At 40.1% G+C, this 16,366-nt stretch overlaps 1 protein-coding gene across 1 annotated transcript in view; it reads right to left on the bottom strand.

Moving 5' to 3' along the window:
- LOC122551041 (glypican-5) overlaps window positions 1-16,366 on the bottom strand; it is a 1,004,898-nt gene that overhangs the window by 465,202 nt on the left and 523,330 nt on the right. The window contains exon 6 of the mRNA XM_087987984.1: window positions 11,361-11,481. Coding sequence (XP_087844110.1) covers window positions 11,361-11,481 — 121 coding nt within the window. The remainder of the gene's footprint in view (window positions 1-11,360; window positions 11,482-16,366) is intronic.

Here is a 16,366-nt window from a genome sequence, read left to right as displayed (position 1 = left end):
GAATTAATCAGCTAGTGCTGATTAAAGAACATTTCACACTGTGTAGGGCCATTTTGAAGCATTTTTCAATTATTAGGATGTGATTGACTATTTGGGAGGTTATGAATGATGGCAAAGACATTGTACATTAATCTTCAAGATTACAACAAATACTTTACTTTCAGTCTATCTAAATTATGATGGCTTAGATTTTGCACATCATAGAGGGTTAGGGTTTTTGAGTCACCTTACAAAGGCATTGAGTGTATCTCACTTAAGACAATGCAAGAAAATTTTATAAGCGTGCGAAGATGGGAAAGGCATTGTGACACATAATTAACCTATGGCCAGTTGGTTGCTACAAGCAGTACACAAACTTTGTACTGCCTGCTCAACAATTTGATTGCTATATACACACCAGAGGTAAATACACTGATGACTGGTTGCATGCTCAGCATGGTGTGCAGGTACATGTGCAGCTAGCATGACCTGCAAAGTGCAGACTCATTTTATACGTAATATCTTCCATTTAAAGGCTGCTTTAAAGACTAGAGCAGTTGTTGGAATAGTCACAGAAGGTCTAGTTTTGGAGCAACAAACTCGTTAGAAAGCTCCTGGTTTCTCTGATGCACTGCTGGAGGTGTAGTCCAGGAGGGAGAATGAAGGGAAAGCATGTTTCCAAAGTGAGCTGGGATGCCTTTAAGGTTAGCCCTCTGAAGGGAATGGGAAAATGTGGCTAGGAAAATCAATTCCCTTTAGGTCAGGCTGCAGTGCTGAGAAAAGCTTAATATTCATATAATTACACAAAGTCAGTGAATACACCTGTAATAATATTTCATTTCCAGCACAGCACCCACTTTTCATGCTGCATAGCACATCCACCACTCACTCAAGCAGGACTCATTCATAGCAGTCAGAGGCTCCATTTTAAACTCTCAAACTTATCAAATTTGCCAGTCTTGTGTGTATCTCTCACAACTTGCATATATTTTCAGCGAAATAACGAAAATACATTGTAACACACTCATCTATGTCTTCTCCATTTCTTGTAGGGTAATGTCATACATTGTCACTTCGAGCAGCAAAGTGATGCAGGATGATAGTACGACATCTACTAAGCGTTTTCAGTGTGCACTTCTCAGCATTATACAATGACTGAGTCAATTCCATTGACAGTGCTAGGAATATTCATGATGGTGTTAAGTTCCTGATTTATGAGTCTTCTCACTTTTTCACCATTTCATTCCTACTAGTAGGATTTTTTTTTAAAAATTCAGTCACAGGATGCGGGCATCACTGACTGGCTAGCATTCATTGCTTGTCCTTGGTTGTCCTTGAAGGTGCCCTTGTTGAACTGCTGCAGTCCATGTGCTGCAATTGCGAATTCAGGAGAGATGAAGCACCTGTTGCCCAATGTCTAAATTCCCACTGCTGCACATGCAGAAGCTAGCCAAAGTCTGTGTGCAGCAGAAATTCAGACCATGATCACAAGACTGATGCTTGGTCCCATACAGGCTCAGACTACAGTCATCAGTGGCTCTATGGTTCACTCTCCTGTCTTACTCTTGTGCTCTCACCACTGCTACTCCATCAGTGCCCACATTGTTGTATTTCAGCCATGCTACCCATGACTAGAAGATACAATATTAAAGCTGGCATGGCTATCCTCAAGCTAAATGCAATCTTCAACTACCTTCAACTAGCCATTTTGCAACCACTGGGGTAGGGCTGTGTGGCTGCACTAGACAACAGCCACAAGACAGGTACTGAGAGATTACTTTATTTATTGTTTTCAAGGAATTTTTGTGTCACTGGCAAGGCTAGCATTTATTGCACACCCTTTCTTGTCTTTGATTTGCTGCAGTCCATGCAGCATAAGAGAGAGGGAGCCTAGCACCTAAAGAAGCAAGAACCAAGAGAACCTGGAAACAATCGTCAGCCCTTGAAAACATTAGAGAGAGCGCAAACACCAGACCAAATGGTGTGAAGAAAGGAGAGGAAAGCCTTAAGTGGGCATTACAGGAAGGTGAATTGATTGGTGTTTGAACAGTTTCAGTTAGGAACTGTGTTTCAAGCCTTTTAATTTTGAAAAATATAAATTTCTAAACTGACACATGGAAAATGAATATTTACAGTCATGGGAATGAAAGTGATTTGTGAGTAAAGGTGAAGAATTTCTACTTTCTACATAACCCCAGGTATTAGTTAACAGTCTGAGAGTAGGGTAAAAGTAAGTTAGAGACTGACATTACGGTAAGTAAAGTAACTTTAATGTATGGTAGAGCAGTATGGCCAGTAGAATTCTTAACTTGTGGCATATGTGGAGTTTGGGCCACTTATGACTTGGATGACCTCATGTGTAGAAGCTGTCATCAGCTGCATGAGCCTAAGTTGTGGACTTCAGAACTCAAACAGCAACATAGGATCACTGAAAAGCATCTGTTCGGCAGAGACCTATGAGGATAGTAGATTCATAGAGGTGGTCACAGTACAAGTTAATGGCAAGCATTCCAGGATTTTGACCCAGCGACACTGAAGAAATCCAGGTCAGGATGATGACTGGCTTGGAGGGGAACTTGCAAGTGATGGTGTATCCATGCATCTGCTGCTCTTTTCCTTCTAGGTGGAAGTGGTCACAGCTTTGGAAGGTGCTAGCTGAGGAGCCTTGGTGAATTTCTGCAACACATCTTGTAGATAATACACACTGCTGCTACAAGTATTGGTGATGGAGGGAGTGAATGTTTATGGATGTGGTGGCATCAAACAGGCCACTTTGCCTTGGATGGTGCAAAGGTTCTTGAATGTTGTTGGAGCTGCACCCTTTCAGGCAAATGGGGAGTATTTCATCACAATCCTGGCTTGTGCCTTGTAAATAGTAGACAGGTTTTGTTTCTCTAGGTAAAAACAATGACTGCAGATGCTGGAACCAGATTCTGGATTAGTGGTGCTGAAAGAGCACAGCAGTTCAGGCAGCATCCGAGGAGCAGTAAAATCGACATTTCGGGCAAAAGCCCTTCATCAGGAATAAAGTTTTGTTTCTCTGCTCATTGGTAGCTTAATACCATTGAATGTCAATAGTTCTCTCTTTTTGGAGATGGCTCTTGCCTGGCACTTGTGTCATGCAAATGTTACTTGTCACTTTTCAGCCTAAGCCTGGACATGCTGTATTTGAACATGGACTGCTTCAACATTTGAGGAGTTATGAATGACACTGATCATTGTGCAATCTTCAGCAAAGATTCTCACTTTTGATCTTGCACCACTCTTTGCTAGTGCTGTTGAGGAGGCTTTAAATGAGCAGAATTATGGAAATTAGGAGAGAATATTAATAAAGTAATACCAGGTACACAGAGCCCTGGTAGAGACGAAACGCACTAGAGTAGAGAACAGTAAGTTAATAAGTAAGTTATGTGTGGGAATGATAAGTAAGCTTGCAGGTGACACAAAGATTGGCTGGGTAGTTGATAATGAAGAAGAAGGTCTTCGGTTACAGGGGGATATAAATGGATTGGTCATTTGGGCAGATCACTGGCAAATGAAATATAGCCCTGATTAGCATGAGGTGATACAGATTGGAAGGAGTAACTAGACAAGTAAATATTCAAACGTGAGGAAGTTCAGATGAAGAGGGTGCTTGTCCACAGATCTAGTGGCAAGGATACAGGATACCTTTGTCTTTATCGTTTCAGACTTTGATTATAAGAACAGGCAAGTGATTGTGCAGTTGTACAGGACCGGTTGGAGTACTGTGTACAGTTCTGCTCTCTGCATGAAAGGAAGGATGTGACTGGACTGGAGAGGTGCAAAGGAGATTCACCAGGATGTTTTCTGGGATAGAGTACTTTAGCTATGAAGAAAGGCTGTTCAGATCATTTTATTTAGAACAGAGAAGGCTGAGAGGGGATCTGACTGAAGAGTATAAGTTTATGAGGATGATCAACAGTTTGGATAGAAAGCAGATTTTCCTCTAAGTTGCAGGGTCAATAACAAGGAAGCATAATTTTAAGGTGAAAGACAGGATGTTTAGAGGGGATTTGAGGAAAAACATTTTCACCCAAAGGATAGTGGGGGTCAGGAATGCACTGTCTGGGAGGGAAATTGAGGCTGGTAATCTCACAACTTTAACAAAAGTACTTGGATGAGCATTTGAAATGTCATAATATTTGAGGTTAAGGGCCTTAAACTGGAAAGTAGGATGAGCATAGATTTAGTGGAGCGGGGGCTGTACAGGCAGTATAAAACAGTTCAGTTTGTTGACCCTTCTTTATGGTTGTGACCAGAATTGATTTTCTTTATTTTTCGAATTTTTAGTTTGGAACTGTGAGCAGACATTGAGAATTGAACTTTCGATTTTGTACAGCAGCTTGTCTTAATAAATAAATGATAAATAATAAATAAATAAATGAAAGAACAAACAAACGTATATTCATTTATGGGAACTGATCTGGAAAGTTAATTGTAGGTTGATTATTGTTCTAAGAATGCCACAGACATTTCAGCACCTCAGATGCCTTATGCTCAGATGTTAAATGTGTTAATCAAAGGAAGGCTGGTGATGACCAGCCACACAAAGAGAATATTGAAAAGAAATGAAAAAGAAACAAAAGACTGAACTGATCTTGATTTTGGAAGCTGTTTGCATTGACTGGTGGCTTTGGACTTCAAGTAAAACATACAGTTCCAAGTGCCTGTGAACAATATATTGTCCAAGGTTTGCATGAAGGTTTGGCAACCATCATTTGAAATTACTGACGTTAACTGGCCAGTTACAACTCTTATTCTTCGTTTACTACATCCCTTAAGTGTGTATGTTTGTGACAATGGGGACTATGAGCAAAAAAGATTGGGTTTAAATCACAAACATTAATTAAATACTTTGTTTAAAATTAAATTATTAATTTCTGTTTTATAAACTTGGAGTCTGATAAATGTCATTCATTAAGTCTGATTAGAACCATTTGGTCTATTCTAAAGGTCGCTGAGTATTTGAATTTCACTGTGTTGCGATACCCAGTGTTAACAAATCTGATTTGATCTGACTTGATCTTCTTGTGTTGTAAGACCACACTCTCTATGTAATTCTTTTCACAATTGCTAATCAAAGTTTTATCAACCTCTGCTTTAAACATACACAAAGGCTAAGCTTCTATAGCCTTCTTGGGTCAAGAATTCCAAAGATTCACCACACTCTGAGTAAAAGAAATTCTCCCCACCTTGATTCTAAATGGCATTTGTCTTGTTTTTAAAACATGTCCTCTGGTTCTAGACTCCACAACAAGGAGAAACATCTTAACTATCTCTACCATATCTATCCTTTTTTCAGTATTTTGCTGGTTTCAATAATTACGACATTATGATAATAATGGAGACCTGGCTTATGGAAGGGTAGATCTGAGTGTTAATACCTGGTTTCAAGGTGTTTGGAAGGGATAGGAAAGGGAAAATTGGAGAAGGGGTTGCATTTATGATTGAGGAGTGCTTTATAGTAGTGGTGAAGGAAGTTATTTCAGAGGATTCAAGGACAGACTTGATTAAGATATATAAGAAAAGTGCAATAACATTGTTCAATGTAGTCTTCATAAGCTTCAATAGGGCAAGAACAGAACTGAGCTGGTCAGACTGTGGTCGATGTGGTACCAAACAAATGGATTGCTTTGACCTGAAGGATAATGAGCTTCTTGAGTCATCCAGGCAAGTGGTCAGTATCCCGTCAAACTCCTGACTTGTGCCTTGTAGTGCTACCGATTTAGTTACTAGTCAGTGGAAACCAAAGTATATTGATGGTGGCAGATTCAGGGTGCTAATGTCTTTGAATGTCAAGCAGTGATGGTTAGACTCACTCTCATTGTGGGGTGATTGTTAGCTGGCACTTGGTTGGTGCAAATGTTAATTGCCACTAATTATTGCAAGCGAAAATGTTGTCCAGGTCTTTCTACAGTTGAAAATCAAATGACACCAGGTTATAGTCCAACAGGTTTATTTGAAATTGCAAGCTTTCAGAGCTCTTCTCCTTCCTCAGGCATGATATCATAGAACATAGAACATTACAGTGCAGTTTAGGTCTTTTGGTCCACGATGTTGCACTGACCTGTGAAGCCCATCTAACCTACACTATTCCATTTCTCATCCATATGTTTATCTAATGACCATTTAAATGCCCCTGAAATTGGTGAGAGGTAGGGAGGTATAAGACACAATATTTATGAGCAAAATGTTAACAACTTTACAACTAGTTGCCCTTGTTGAATCCGATAATCAGTTAGGAGGTGGACTGCTGATTTAAAATACAAAATCCAGATTCCGTTCAGGCTTTTGTCCCTAGATAATTAAAAATTTTATCAACGTACAAGAGGTGATTTCTCAGGTTGGACAGTGCATTTTAGGTGTGAGGTCCTGCTTCAAATCTATGTTGTAAGCTGAGGTTTGGTTTCATTCTTTTGACAGGAAATTATCTTGAATGAAATAATTTCTCTCAGCACGTGTGTCTGTGAGTGTTTGTCTGCTTTTTTTTGACATAACTTCCTCCAGCGTGTGTGTGTATCTGTATGAGTGTGTGTGTATGCATGTGTGTGTACATGTATGTGCTGTGTGTGAGAGAGTGTGTGTGTGTGTATCTATGCATATATGTATATATGAGTGTGCATGCATGAGCATTTGTGTGTGGGAGAAGGTCTGTGTAAGTGTGCGAGTGTTGTGTGTGACAGTCAGTGTACAGGAGTATATAGTGTGGTGGGTTTACCTGCAGTGTGACATGAACCCATTAGAATTGAACCTAGCTATCAGTCTCTGCTCAACAATTTTGTATTGTTGAATTTCCCGAAGTCCATCTTGGAGGATGCTCAATCGAAGGCATTGTCTAACCTGAGAAATTATTTTTTGTACATTGATGAAACCTTTAATTATCTAAGGACAAAGACCTGAAAGGAATCTGAACTTTGCGTTTTAATCGGCAATCTACCTCCTAATTGATTGAAGGATTCAACAAGGGCAGCTAGTTTTAAATTTATTAACTTGTTGCTTATAAATACCATGTCTTATATCTCCTTATCATACCATGCCTGAGGAAGGAACAGAGCTCCAAAAGATTGCAATTTCAAATAAACCTGTTGGACTATAACTTGGTGATGTTTGCTTTTTGACCTTGTCCACCCCAATCCAACTCCGGCCTCTTCCCACAATTTCTAAAGTTGGACACAGACTACTTTAGTTTCTGAGAAATTGCAAATCATGCTGAACATTTGGTAATTATCAGCGAACATTACCACTTCTGATATTATGATGGAGTGAAGTTCACTGATGAATCAAATATAAATGTGGGGTCAGGATACTACTCTCAGGAATTCCTAGAGAAATGTCAGACACCATCCACGGAGACAGAGCAAACTAACATTTTGAGTCTAGGTGACTTTTCATCAGAGCTCTGATGAAGACTTTTCTAGACTCAAAACATTAGCTTGCTTTCTATGATGCTGTCTGACCTGCTGAGATCTCCAGCATTTGCTGTTTTCAGTACAGATTCCAGCAGCTGCAGTAATTTGTTCCGACAGATATGTCCTTGGACTGAGATAACAGAACTCCAAACACCATGACCGTCTTCCTTTTTGCCAGTATAATCCCAATCAGCAGGAGAATGTTCTCTTGATTCCCATTGACTCAAATTTTTGCCAGGGCTCCTTGAAGTCTTCTCTGATCAAATACTTCCTTGATACCAAGGGCAATAATCTTTTTGAATGGGCATATTAGTTTCAGTTCTTTCATATGTAAATCGCAAAAGTTCCTTAAAGTTACATTCTTAAGTGAACTTTAACAATAGGTGCCATGCTGGCCCAGATAATGCATTGAAAGTGTGAGGTGCCCTGCATGAGGGTGTCTGTGCCCCAATGTTCAGATTGATTCCAATCTAAAAAAGAGTTTTACAGAATCGTCCATGGATTCATGCAGTTTTTCAGCAAAATAAAATGTAATTCTCTATGGTAGGAGGTGTCCCCACGTATAATGGTGGTATCTATGTCGACACACTGACATGTCTTGCAGCATCTACTGTGACAAGGTTGTAAGGCATTGCCCTGAAAGCTGGGCAGTTTACCGTGAACAATGATCTAATTAAGGTTTGGTAGTTTTTTAAAGGTGAGAAGTGGAGGTGTGGGGAAGGTGAGGTGCTCATCCTCATTGATAATGGATTGCAGGCTGTGAAGAACATGGCATAGCATTTTGGCTCCTGGGAAGTACTGGACAACGAGGGGTACCCTGTCAATTGCAACACATGTCTGTCTCCTGAGGCCGTCATTATGGTTTCTCACTGTGGCACGTTGGAACCAGCAGTAGATGAGTTGAGCATCATACCCTGTTCTTATGAGGGCATTCTTGAGGACTTCCAAGTGCCCGTCATGTTCCTCCTCATCTGAACAGATCCTGTGCATGTACAGGACTTGTCCATAGGAAATGGCTGTTTTAATATGTTTCGGGTGGAAGCTGGAGAAGTGTATTCGTGGGTTTGCGATAGCGTAAGGTGCTGATGTGCCCATCCTTGATGGAGATGCACGTGTCCAAGAATGAGACAGATACGAGAGAGTAGTCCATGGTGAGTTTGATGTTGGGATGAAACACATTCGTATCACTGTGTAGTTGTTTCAGTGACTCCTCGCCATGGATCCAGAGGGAAAAAAAAGGTGTCAATATACCTTATGTATAGTGTTAGTTGGAGACCCTGCATAGAGAAGAAGTCTTGTTTGAACCTGTGCGTGAAAATGTTGGCATATTGGGGTGCAAATTTGGTCCCCACAGCTATTCTGTGTGTCTGGATGTAGAACTGGTTGTAGAAAATGTTGTGGTTGAAGATAAAGTGGTTGAGTTGTAGGACGGTGCTTGGAGTTTGGCAGTTGTTGGTGTTGCGTACTGAGGCTATTGCTGCCATGCCATCATTGTGGGGGATACTGGTGTAGAGTGCTGAAATGTCCATTGTGACGAGGAATGTTCCCGGTTCAACTGGTCTGTGGGGCTGAGTTTCTGTAAGAAATCTGTAGTGCCGCGACAGAAGTTGGGGGTCTGTACAATGGGTTTCAAGATGCCTTCGACATAGCCAGAGAGGTTCTCATGCAGGGTCCCATTTCCTGATACAATGGGACATCCTGATGTGTTGGCTTTGTGTATCTTTGGAAGGCAATAGAAGTCGCTTACGTGAGAAGTATGTGGGATGAGGGTACATAGGGATCTCTGAAGGGTTGGATCCAAAGTCCTGATCAATGTGTTTAGTTCACGGGTGTTCTCTTTGGTCGTATCAGCCGATAGTTGCCTGTAATGTTCCTGGTTGTTCAATTGTCGGTACATTTCCTTGTAGCAATCTGTTCTATTCTAAATCATGCTGGTTCTTCCTTTATCTGCTGGTTTGATGACAATGTTGTCTCATACACAAACCTCTCTCTATACACAAGCTCTCTCTCTTGCATGGTGTTTGGTTCTGTCTTTCTCTACCATGATCTCCAACTAACTATGACCAAGAAGTTGGTTTGAAAGACTTATTGAAAAGCTTGCAATCTGCCCAGTTGTTGTTACTAAAAAGTATAACTAATATTTTGAAAGAGTCAAATGTAGCAATCAACAACTCAAGCATAAATATCACTTTGAACAGTCTGTCCTCTGAATAGTCAGAGTGCTAGCTCCAACAACAAAAACATTGCAAACAAATAAACAAATTAATCACATTTATTTCTTTGACTGTGTTGGGCATCCTCTGTCATTGAGGATGGGGATTTTTGTAGAACCCTCCTCCTCCTGCTTATTGTCAAATTGCTTGCCACCACTCAAAACTGGATGTGGAAGGACTGCAGAGTTTAAATCTGATCCACTTGTTGTGAGACCATTTAATTGAATCAGTTACATGCTACATCTGTTATATGACATATAAATCATCCTGTGTTGTAGCTTCATCACATTAGGACATTATTTTTTGGTATGTCTGGCACTGATCCTGGCATGTACTCCTGCTCTCCTTAATGAACCAGAATCTGATGGCAAATATAAAGTGAGGACATGCCAGGCCTCAAGCTTAAAGATTGTGGTTGAATAAAATATTTCTAATGGCTCACAGCACCACATAGTTAGCAAAAAGGGGATGGATACTTCTCCAGTGTCAATCCACCCTAAAATTTGCCTTTCCCTCCTCATCTAAGGAGGGAAAATTTACACCCAAATATATAAAACATATGGATAGTTCACATTTTAGTGGAAGACCTTTTGTCAAAACCGATGAATGTGTGTGATGTAGTAGGTTTTAGGAAGTATAAAGGAAAGAGCAAAATGAAGAAATAACCAAAGGGTATCTGGTTATTGTGGGAGGGTAGAGTTAAAACTACAAAGACATGATGACAGAGGGTAAAAGGTGGCAGTGGTTAGACAAGTAAAAAAAAAGGAATGTTCAGATGTGTTGTGAAAACAGCAGAATCTAAGTGAAAGGATGTCATGATCGAAGTGTTCAGCAGCATTGCCAGAGGGCACCTTGAATGCTGCAACCACTTTGTTTGCCAAGAAACAAGAGAGAAATTCAAAACTGCTGGGAAATGCAGAGAAGGGTTCAGGTTTAAATACTTAATATCAGGGGAATTAGGAAAGGTTGGAGAAATGGGCTTTTCAATTTGTAAAGAAGGCAACCGAGAGGTGATCTCACAGAACAAGTATAATAGTATGGCATTAACAGAAATGTTAATTCTTATAAAAACAATCATTGTGTGCCAAGGATTCTGAGATAGACCAACAGTTACAAAAACATTGACAAAACTTATTGATCATTAGAGGTTATAATAGGCAAATTTTAGGTATCCTCTGGATAAGAACACAGAATATAGGAGCAGAAATAGACCATGCAGCCCCTTATATCTGGTCCACAGTTGAATACAATCACCTCTGATCTGATTGCAGTATCATCTCCACATTGCTGCCAAACCCTGCTAACTATTGCCTCCCTTGTTAGTCACATATGAATAAAAATGGGTCATTTAATGGAAAGCAAGAACAAACAAAAGGGAACTAAAAACATCAGAGATACTATGAGAAGCAGAATTTATTGATGGACCATGTGTGAAGGAATTAACTTATTTTTAAGATTCATCCTTCTAGCTCTCCCAAACTTACTGAACAATATAAGGTATCAGTTTAATGGAGGAACAATTGGATCCATACTTTTAAGGATGCTTTACCATCCTCAGGTTTTGCATTCATGTATTTCCTTTGGCCGCAAACAAAAAGACAACTAAGTTACGTTTATAAGCAAATTTTTTATATTCTAGAGTTTAAAGTAACTCTTTTCCATTAACAGCATTTGTAGTCGTATGAGTTTGGAATAATTTTGGTGCATTGTCTTGTCATTTTGTGACAGGTCGGCTTACCTGATTGATGTGCTTCAGTTTATCGACAATCTGATTTATGACAGGGTTAGTTCCTTTCACTTTCACCTCTGGGTTGCTTGACTGAGCTTTGATGCCATTGCCAACAACTTGGTGTGTATAGCTGAAATCAATAAAAATACTTTTTTTCAGTTTAAATGCAGTAGTTAGATAATTAAATTATTTTTCCCAGTTGTAGAATTGTAGGCATAGCAACACAGTCATTTCTGTATTTCTGTAAATCAAATTTTAATAATGTTTTTCTTGAACTCTTGAGTTAACTACTTCTTTGAGCATGACATTGGGCATTCAATTTAATTACTTTGAGCTATAAGAGAATAAGCAAAGGACTATACAATGTATCATAAAATGGTCACAGTACCGAAGGCAGACATTTGGTTCCTCATATCTGTGCTGGCTCTCTGAAGGAGCAATGTACCTCAGGCTACTCCCTCCAGCTTCTCTCTGCGGCCCTGTTCATTCCTCCTTTTCAGTGATAATCCAATTCCCTTTTGAATGAGACTGCCTTCTCCATACCCTCAGGAACTGCGCTCTAGTCCCTAACACTTACTGTGTAATCAGATTTTCCTTGTGCCATCATTGCTTCTTTTACCATCTTTTGTCAATTACCTTCAATCTGCACCCTCTGGTTATTCAACTCGAGATCTCTATTTGACTAGCAGAAGAAGCAGAGTGGAGAGAAATAGCAATAGAACATCCAATCAAAGCTGAGGGGTGAGGCCCAGATTGAGTTTAGTGGAGCAGCAACGAACCAGAAATAAAAACTTGCCAGAATTCAAAATGGCTGACAGAAGTGACATCAGTGCGAAATTGATAAGTAGTAGTCACCTTCCTATTCTATTTTCAAGTCCTAACATAGTATACACATGTGTGATAAAGTTAACATAATATATAAAAAGCAACATAAATAAGTGAATTACATAATTAAACAATTAATTAAAAAATTCATTAAGAATGGCAGTACATTGTTAAAGCTGCAGTATGGTGTAGCAATTTGTGATCAAGGACAAAATCATCATTGATAAGCATTTGACGTTTAAGCAGCTTGGCAATAGAATTTATGAGCTGGAGGCTGAACTACAGACACTGAGATGAATCAGGAAGGGTGAACGTTACCTGGATTCTTTCTAACAGAAGGCAGTCTCGTCTCTTGGAATAGGATATTCTGATATGATCAGTGGTCAGGAACAGGAGGGTATGACAGTTAAGGGGATTCAGAGGACACGAGTACAGGAGAGTCAACCTGTGCAATTATCCAACAAGTTTGCAGTTCCCTCAGTTTGTTTTTATTTATTCATAGGATGTGGTCATCACTGGTTAGACTAGCATTTATTGCTCATCCTTAATTGCCTAGAGGGCAGTTAAAAGTCAACTACATTGTTGTGAGTCTGGAATTGCATGTGGGCCAAATGAATTTAAAATGGTATTTTTCCTTGCCTAAAAGGCATTAATGAGTCTGTTTTGTTTGAGGACATTCAACAGTAGTTACATTCAAGTTTCACCATTTACCATGGTGGGATTTGAACGCATATCCTCAGAATATTAGCCTGAGTTTCTGGATGACTAGCCCAGAGACATTACCACTAAGCTGTTGCATCCCTTTCACTGTGGGGGCAGCATAGTTGGAGAGATGGACTTTGCTCTCTGCAGCGAAGGATATGCATCCAATGTCTTCTTTGTGCCAGGATCCAGGATATCTGCTCTGAGCAGGAGAAGAACCTGCAGTGGAAGAAGGAGGATCCAGTTATCATGGTCCATGTAGATACCATTGACAGAGGTAGTACTCAGAAAGAGGTTCTTAATAGCCAGTATGAGGAGTTAAGCACCAAAATAAGAAGTAGAACCTCAAAGTAGAACCTCTCCAGATTACGACCTGAGCAACATGCAAAGTGGCTGGAGAGATGGGAGAGTGGCTGAAAGACTATTGTTGGAGAAGTATGTCTGGGACCCTGACACCAATACTAGGGAAAGTGGGATCTATACGGTCCAGACTATCTACACTTGAACCATAAGCGGGTTTGTGTTCTTACAAACTGTATAACCAGAGGGATAGAGCTAGTTTAAAAGTAAATAGTGAGGGCAAGAGCCCAAATTTGGGATGTCATGGTGAATCAAAGAGTATGGAAAAGGCAACAGAGGAAGGAATTAATGTAGGAAATGATAAACTGTCAATTAGAAGAAGAGATGGAAAGTACAGTTCTAAGACCAAATCAGCAAGTAGGACAAGAGGTTATAAGAATAATAAAAGTATAACAATTGAGACATTATATTTGAAAGCATTCAAAATGAAACAGAAGAGCTAGTAATATAAATTGAGATAAATAAATATGATACAGTGGCCATTTTTGAGACCTTGATGCAGAATAACCTAGATTTGGGCCTGAATATTGAAGTATATGTAACATTTAAGAAGGACAGGTGACTTGCAAAGCGTGGAGGAGTAACTCAGCTAATTATGGATGATATTAGCAAAATAAAGAGGGATGATTTAAATTCAAGAAACCAGAATATGAAAGTATTATGAGTAGAGATGAGGGAATAAATTACTGCAGAGCCTGGAATCTGTACTGAAAACAACAAATGCCGGAGCTCGCGTCAGGGTCAGACAGCATGCATGGAGAGACAACTAGCTAATGTTTCAAGACTAAATGACTCTTCATCAGAGGTGAAGTGAAGTGTGAAGGGGACACAATTTATATTTTGAGTACAGATGAGGAATGACCAAGGAAAGCAGTTACTTGTGGGAGGACCTGAGTTACAGGCCCCCTTAACAATAATGACATGGAAGGACAGGGTATGTAGGGACAGCAAGTATTCAGGAAAGCTAATAGAATGTTATGGGTTTATTGGAAGAGGAATTGCATGAAAGAATAGGAATATCTTGCTTCAGTTACACAGGATATTGGTGGGACCGCATCTGGAGTACTGTGTACAATATTAGTCAAGAATAAAGAGCAATACAGCACAGGAAGAGGCCTTTAGTTCTCCAAGCTCATGCCACCACATTTTGTCCTTCCATAATAAAAACTGTCTTCAGTTACAGGATCCGAATCCCTCTATTCCCTTCCTATTCATGTATTTGTCCAGGTGTTTCTTGAATGCTGCTATTGTGTCTGCTTCCACCACCTCCTCTGACAGCCTGTTCCAGGCAGTCATCAACCTCTGGGTGAAAAACTTGCCTCGCACATTTCTTTTAAACGTTCCCCCCTACACTTACACCTTGAACCTGTGTTCCTTAGAACGTAGAATCTCTACAGTGTGGACAAAGGCCCTTTGGCCCAACAAGTCCACACCAATCCTTCAAAGAGTAACCCACCCAGACCCATTCCCTTCCCCCATTATCCTACATATACCCCTGACTAATGCCCCCCTAACCTACACATCCCTGAATACCATGGGCAATTTAGCTTGGCCAATTCACCTAACCTGCACATCTTTGGATTGTAGGAAGAAACCAGACCACCTGGAGGAAACCCACACAGACATGGGGAGAATGTGCAAACTCCACACTGGCAGTTGCCCGAGGCTGGAATCGAACCCATGACCCTGGTGTTATGAGACAGCAATGCTTCCCTAGTAATTTAACCCTCTACTCTGGGAAAAAGCCTCATACTTTCCACTCTATCCATTCATTATAAATTTATAAATTTCTATTAGGTCATCCCTCAACTTCCTGCGCTCTAATGAAAACAAACCCAATCTATCCAACCATTCTTCATAGCTAAAATCCCCCATACCAGGCAATATCTTTTCTGTACTCTCGCCAAAGTATCTACATCCTTCTGGTAGTGTGGTGACCAGAACTGGACACAATATTCCAGGTGTGGCCTAAGTAAAATTCTATAAAGCTACAGCATAACTTGTCAATCCTTATATTCAATGCTCCTTCCAATGAAGACAAGCATGCCATAGACCTTTTTTTTACTACCTATCTATCTGTGCTTCCACCTTCTGTGATCGCTGGACCTGTACACCCAGATCCCTCTGCATGTCAATACTTCAAAGAGTTCTGTCCCTCACTATATAATTTCCACCTGTACTTGATCTTACAAATGGATCACCTCACATTTGTTTGGATTAAACTCCAGCTGCCTTTTCCTGCCTATGTTTCCAACTGATCTTTATTCTGATATATCCTCTGATAATCCTCCTCACTATCAACAACTCCACCAATCTTTGTATCATCCACAAAACTACAAATTTGATTACATTTTCCTCCAAATCATTTATGTAGATCACAAACAGCAGAGGTCCCAGCACTGATTTCCGTAGAACATGACTAATCATAGCCCTCCATTCCAAAATGTATCCTTCCACTGCTACGCTCTGTCTCCGAATGACTAAGCCAGTTCTGTATCCATCTTGCCAGATTACCCTGATACCATGTGACTTCATCTTTTGTACCAGACTGCCATGAGGGACCTTGTCAAAGGCTTTACTTAAGTTCACATAGACAACATCACCCGCTTTTCCCTGATCAATCATCTTCATCAATTCCTCAAAAAACTCGATCAAGTTAATGAGGCACAATATCCCCCACACAAAACCATGCTGTCTATTGCTGATATATCCATTTGCTTCTAAATGCATATAGATCTTGTCCCTGAGAACCTTTTCCAATAATTTCCCTATTAACGACATGAGGCTCACAGGTCTGCAATTTCCAGGATAATCCTTGCAACCCTTCTTAAACAGTGGGACAACATTGGCTATTCTCCAATCCTCTGGTCAAAGAGGACATAAAGATGTCTGTCAATGCTGCAGCGATTTGTTCTTTTACCTCCCTCAATATTCTGAGACAGATTCCATCTCAGAGACTTATCTACCTTAATACTTTTAAAGACACACAGCACCTCTTCCTTTTTAATAGCAACTTCGCTTAGAAACTTGACATTCCCTTCCCTGCGATCATCCTCCACCAATTTCTGCTCTTTGGTGAATATCAACACAAAGTATTTGTTTAGGACCTCACCTACCTCTTCTAGCTC

Source organism: Chiloscyllium plagiosum, unplaced genomic scaffold (genome assembly GCF_037043375.1).
Source record: "Chiloscyllium plagiosum isolate Xiang-an unplaced genomic scaffold, Cpla_swu_hap1 HiC_scaffold_6, whole genome shotgun sequence".
Taxonomy (NCBI): domain Eukaryota; kingdom Metazoa; phylum Chordata; class Chondrichthyes; order Orectolobiformes; family Hemiscylliidae; genus Chiloscyllium; species Chiloscyllium plagiosum.
Note: the sequence above shows the minus strand (reverse complement) of the source record. Positions and strands in the feature narration are given on the sequence as shown.